The sequence below is a fragment of the Colossoma macropomum genome, unplaced genomic scaffold (genome assembly GCF_904425465.1).
Source record: "Colossoma macropomum unplaced genomic scaffold, Colossoma_macropomum, whole genome shotgun sequence".
NCBI lineage: Eukaryota > Metazoa > Chordata > Actinopteri > Characiformes > Serrasalmidae > Colossoma > Colossoma macropomum.
This window is the reverse complement of record NW_023494808.1, coordinates 8,168,113-8,173,561: the sequence shown is the minus strand read 5'-3', so window position 1 is coordinate 8,173,561 and position 5,449 is coordinate 8,168,113. Positions and strand designations below refer to the sequence as shown.

General features: G+C 39.9%; 1 protein-coding gene across 1 annotated transcript; it reads left to right on the top strand.

The window, feature by feature from the left end:
- The first annotated feature begins 1,374 nt into the window (after positions 1-1,374).
- Positions 1,375-4,854, top strand: LOC118797811 (E3 ubiquitin-protein ligase TRIM39-like). Its single transcript, XM_036557082.1, has 6 exons — positions 1,375-1,828; positions 2,160-2,255; positions 2,353-2,580; positions 2,662-2,684; positions 2,802-2,920; positions 4,360-4,854. The coding sequence occupies exons 1-6, from the start codon at positions 1,427-1,429 to the stop codon at positions 4,776-4,778; spliced, it is 1,287 nt and encodes a 428-aa protein (XP_036412975.1). The 5' UTR covers positions 1,375-1,426; the 3' UTR covers positions 4,779-4,854.
- The last annotated feature ends 595 nt before the right edge of the window (positions 4,855-5,449 follow it).

Here is a 5,449-nt window from a genome sequence, read left to right as displayed (position 1 = left end):
AATAATTAAAGAGTTTACTTAAAAACTTGAGCTGCCTGTTCAGTATTGTGTGTCTAATGCCTTCAGAATGTCTCTTCTCAAGCCTGTGATCCAAGTCCATCAAACGAGGATTTGCCATGTGACATCATGCTGCCTCCTCCGGTCGGTGCCAAGGGCAGCCCGATCTATGCTGTACGGCGGTTACTGGATTTTAGACAAAGAGGGGGCACCCTGCAATATCTGGTCAATTGGAAGGGTTATGGCCTGGAGCAACATAGCTGACTTATAGAAGGATATTCTCCATCCTGCACTGATAGAGGACTTCCACCGGTGCCACCCAGAAAGACCAGCGCCGCAGCCCAGAGGTTCCTAGGCAATATTTTCTCAGCCCTCCTATCAGTTCCAGTGGTGGTACCAGAGGTTGTTCCAGTTGGTCCACATCTGTCCAGCACCGCCACATCTCTTTGGTGTCACACCAAGGTACTTCTGGTAGCGTGGGTCATGGTCATCATGGTTGGCCCTCATGTAACCTGTTGGATTTTCCCTTGTACTTTGATTGTTTTGGTGTTTGTGTCTTTGGGTGCTGCCCCTTGCTCGTTCATGGACTTAGATTGGTTTCATAATGTATCAAATATGTATAGTCAGTTTTCCGCTCCCCTCGTAAAAGGGATATTAAGTGTTGTGGTTTACTTCGAAGTGTGTGTATGTGCTTTTTGGGTTTTGTTGTGTGGAGCTTGGATTTAGTTAGTGTGGGTTTGGTGGTTGATCGTGAAAGTGTATTCATTTGTTCATTTGCCTTTCTCCTGGTGTAAATAAAAGAGCACTTCTCATGGTAGAAAAATGCTGATGTCACAATATAATCAACATGCTCTAGTAGGTGGAGTCCTGGATTACATACACATGTTGACATTGCCCTGTGAAACTGCATTAAAACCTCTGATACAAAGTCCATTTGTTCATCCACTGAACAATTTCCTGTATATAAGCAAGAAAAAGTGCATGCTTTATATTAATGTGAAGCATCGTTAATGCAAAGGGATGTTTCTTTCCATGTAGACTTGTGAGTGAGTGTTCACATCATATATTAAATTAAATTTAATAAGTTAAAGTTTGATGAGTTTTTTTCTTAATGTTTCCATAAAGTGGTTTTGACTGGCTGTAACCCAGTGCACCTGTGAACATTAACCAACAGATATGAGCACATTTTTATTACTGGGAGTTTCTTAAAGCAAAACATGATTTTTTGCTCTAGTTTTTGGGTTTTTGTTTGCATAATATAAATTAAACATAAATAAAACTGCTCAATTTCAGCGTCTATTATTCTCCATAGTTAATCCAGGAAGATTTAAATAAGTTTTGGATTCTTGGATTTGTACCTTTGAACAGTCAGCCCTCGTACAGAGTTCGCCCACAGCACTCCAGGTGCTACTCCAGCTGAATTTCAGCGATGGCGTTCTCTCTCTCACCACTCGAACAGGATCTCTTGTGTCCTGTGTGTATTTGCATCTTTTCCAACCCAGTGGTTCTGTCCTGTGGTCACAGTTTCTGTAGAACATGTTTACAGCAGAGCTGGACAAAGACTTTAGGAAGAGTGTGTCCTGTCTGCTGGAGACGGTCTTCTAAAGATCATCCTCCTCCTGATCTGGCTCTGAGGAACGCCTGTGAGACCTACATACAACAGAAGAGAAGCAGTGATTCAGGTTCTCAGGGTCTGCTGTGCTCTCTGCACTCTGAGAAGCTCAGTCTGTTCTGTGTGGATGATCAGAAGCTGGTGTGTGGACAGTGTGTGTCTCAGGATCACCAGAGTCACAGTTTCTGCTCCGTCAGCAAAGCTGCTGGTGTACACAAGGTAGGAGAGAATGGGGTTCATTTCATTTTCTGATGTACATTTTATATGTTTGATATTTCTGGTTAAATGAGACTTTTCTGATCTCAGTATATCTGTATCTCAGTGGAGTATGATGCAGTCAAAACATTTTTCTCAGAGAAATGGTTAATTCTAAAATGTTCCCCCTCTGCATGCAGCATGTGATGGTTTTCAAAGGTTTTGCATAATTCAGTGTTTGAGATGTAAGCAGAGTGATTCAGAGTGGTTCAGTGTGAAATGGTTAATTGTAGAGACCTTGTAGAGGTTTCTTTACAATGTTAGTGTAACTGTTCAATATGTTGTGTCTTGTTAGGAAAAGATACAGACTCGTCTAACAGACTTGAAAAAGAAGCTTCAGATTTTCCAAAAAATTAAAGACATCAGTGACCATGCGGCTGCACACATCAAGGTGAGTCAGTACCCATCTTTACATAAAACCAGACATTTTAACCATACTAAACACAAATGAATAACACTGAAATATATTTTTAGCATCCTGCTCTCAGTCTCAGGCCCAAAACACAGAGAGGCAGATAAAAAAGGAGTTTGTAAATCTTCACCAGTTCCTCATTAGGGAGGAGGAGGCCAGGATTGCTGCACTGAGAAAGGAGGAGAAGGAGAAGAGCCAGAGAATGAAGAAGAAGATTGAAGAACTGGGCAGTCAGATAAAAGATATCAGTGCTAGAATTGCAGAATCAGAGGAGAAGCTAAAGGATGATGCTCTGGTTCTGCAGGTAAAAACATCATAACAGCTGTTATGAATATGAATAACATGAAATAACTTAATAGTAAACACTTTATGACCTTTTTTACAGGACATCCAGAGAATGTATGACAGGTAAACTTTATAATAGATTTTTATATGTGGTTATTTTCTATTTTGATAAAGAAGGGAAACTAATTGTGTGTGTGTGTGTGTGTGTGTGTGTGTGTGTGTGTGTGTGTGTATTTTCAGAGCTCAGAACACAGGGCCAAATCCAAAACTGGATTCAGGAGCTCTGATTGATGTGGCCAAACACCTGGGGAATCTGAGATACAGAGTGTTGAGGAGGATGAAGGACCTCTGTCCATACTGTGAGTAACAAACACTTCCATGTTTCTATTTCTAATGTGTGTTAGGTGTAGATACCCACTGATGTCCAGTAGGTGGCAACATATCACAGCCGTGGGTGCCATCTATGGGGAGCATTTGACCAGCTCTGCCTCTCCACTTTCCAAATGCTAAAACCTCCCCAATCCCAACCCAAATAGAGGAAAGCTGTCACAGTAAAATGGCATGGAACAGTGTGAAAGCAGTAGGATTAAGCATCAAGGACTGCAACAGCAGCTCTGGTGATCTAAAAAAGCTAGCCAAGGCTAACAAAGAATACATGGTGGAAAAATCGGTCATTTAAACAGCTGCTGGTGTTAACTGAACACTCATGTTTGTTGTCATGGCTTAAGAAACTGACCGAATGAAAAACTACCAGCCTTGAGTCAGTAGGGGGAGGAGGTCTCCTTTTCAACCATCCAATAAAACCCTTCATCTCTTCATTTCTTATTGATCTGGTTTGATGTGATCACATGATGCATTTCATGAAATTGGTTTGCAAGAAACATTTGCAACTGTTGAGGCTGGGTTTCTGGTGAATTTCATGTAGTTTTCAAGCAAATAAAGTTGTAAGCAAGTGTAAGCTTGCTTACTGTGTAAAGCCACCTTTACTTCGTTTTACATTTCTTGTTATTCTGCTCTGAAATTTTAAACACATTCTTCTCCTACAGATTTTGAACTAGAGCCCCAAATCTTTCCATGATTGTAGATCCGACACCTACATAGTGTTTTTGTAATTTTTGCACTGATTGGACTTCAGATGCTCATTCAAAGATGACTTCCCCCGCTAGGAAACGAGTTGCAGAACATTAAAAAATAAAAAATAAAATGTATCTAACCTGCCACAAATGATGTCACAACGCCTCTTACATTGACATTAATAGACATTAAATACAAATATACTTACTAGCAATCACTTGGGATACCATAGCAACCACCTGGCAACCACCACAAATGCCATAACCACCATCCAGCAGTAATCTAGCAGTCATCTTGTACACCATAGCAACCATAGTTGACGTTAGATGCAGAGTGAAACAGAAGCGTATTTTCCATATTATTTTCCAGTTGCCTTCACTATTACTCCATTCACTGTCAGGCTCACAGGGGCCTTTGGTTGCAGCCTCTGTATAACCCTATTGGGTTAGTATGGCTAATCATGAAATGCAACGTGACGGTACAGAGGCACCAGCATAATATTACTTTCAATTAGGTTTCTGAAGTGAACTAAATAGTAAAAAGTAAACTTACTAAAAAGTAAAAGAGGCAATGAATCCAAAACATTATTCACCCATGATTTATTAGATTAAATGTACCAACAACTAACAAAGTTCCAACTGTGATTTACATTGCCAAATGTTAGAATTGTAAGAAGACCTCCCATGAATGATGTCCAACATAAAATTGTTCTGCTCTTCTGCAGTTCCAGTGATTCTGGATCCGAACACTGCAAACCCCTCCCTCAGTCTATCAGCAGATCTGAGCAGCATCTCTCACTCTACTGAAAACCCTCAACTTCCAGACAATCCAGAGAGGATGAGTGGGTATAATGGAGTTCTGGGTTCTGAATGGTTCTCCTCAGGAACTCACAGCTGGGAGGTGGAGGTTGGAGATGGTGAAGAGTGGGTTATAGGAGTGGCTGAAGAGTCCGTCATCAGAAAAGAATACTGTGTGGCAGTCCAAGAGAACGGCTTCTATTGTATAGGCAGGAAAAACAATGTGATTGCTGTTAATATGTCTGTGAATTATATTGAAGCAATTGTGGAGGCACACATCATCAAGACAATCCGAGTGACATTAAATCGGGAGACAGGTCAGGTGATTTTTCTTCTCAAAAGATAATAACACAGTCTTACACACCTTCAAACACAGATTCACAAAGAAAATGTATCCATACTTTTATTATGACAGCACAAACTCATTGAATTCGATGAAGATTCTGTCTCTCCCTTCAAATGTGTTAAAATAACGACTATACACATTTCATTAATTAATCAGTTTAGTATATTCACAGCCTTTTTCATAGCCATGATTAAACACTACAGAACCGATTCCATATAAAGACTGACAGTGTATTTGTCAGTGTGTCAGTCATATGTATACAGTTGACAAACTGGATATGAGTCAACACCCAGGGATCCACCACCCACCACCAAATGTCTCTCTTAAGAGTACTGATTTATCCCCTGATATATTGTGTTTGTTTGTGTTTGTTGTAAGAGGATCACACTAAATATGTGCATAAATGCATCATTGTATAGTAGGTTTTTGCAGCATTTCAGGTCTTGGCACTTTTTTTTCCCACTAAAGCTGTACGACAAAAAAACAACTGTTGACATTTGTAATATATGACTGGCAAATTCTATTCACATAGGTAAATTTAACTGTTAAAGCATTTTTGTCATCAAAAACTCCTTTGAATGTAACTGAGATATTGTAAACAGAATTTTAAAAGTGCCTGAAATAACTGTGGTGTCCCATGATTGTAGAGCTTGTTAAACTTTGCCTTTTTT

What these genes read in the sequence shown, in the direction of transcription:
- LOC118797811 (XM_036557082.1), top strand. Translation starts at nt 1,427, where the DNA reads ATGGCGTTCTCTCTCTCACCACTCGAACAGGATCTCTTGTGTCCTGTG. An exon ending in AAGCTGCTGGTGTACACAAG is followed by an intron (nt 1,829 to 2,159) that starts GTAGGAGAGAAT and finishes GTGTCTTGTTAG; the next exon opens with GAAAAGATACAGACTCGTCT. An exon ending in ATGATGCTCTGGTTCTGCAG is followed by an intron (nt 2,581 to 2,661) that starts GTAAAAACATCA and finishes CCTTTTTTACAG; the next exon opens with GACATCCAGAGAATGTATGA.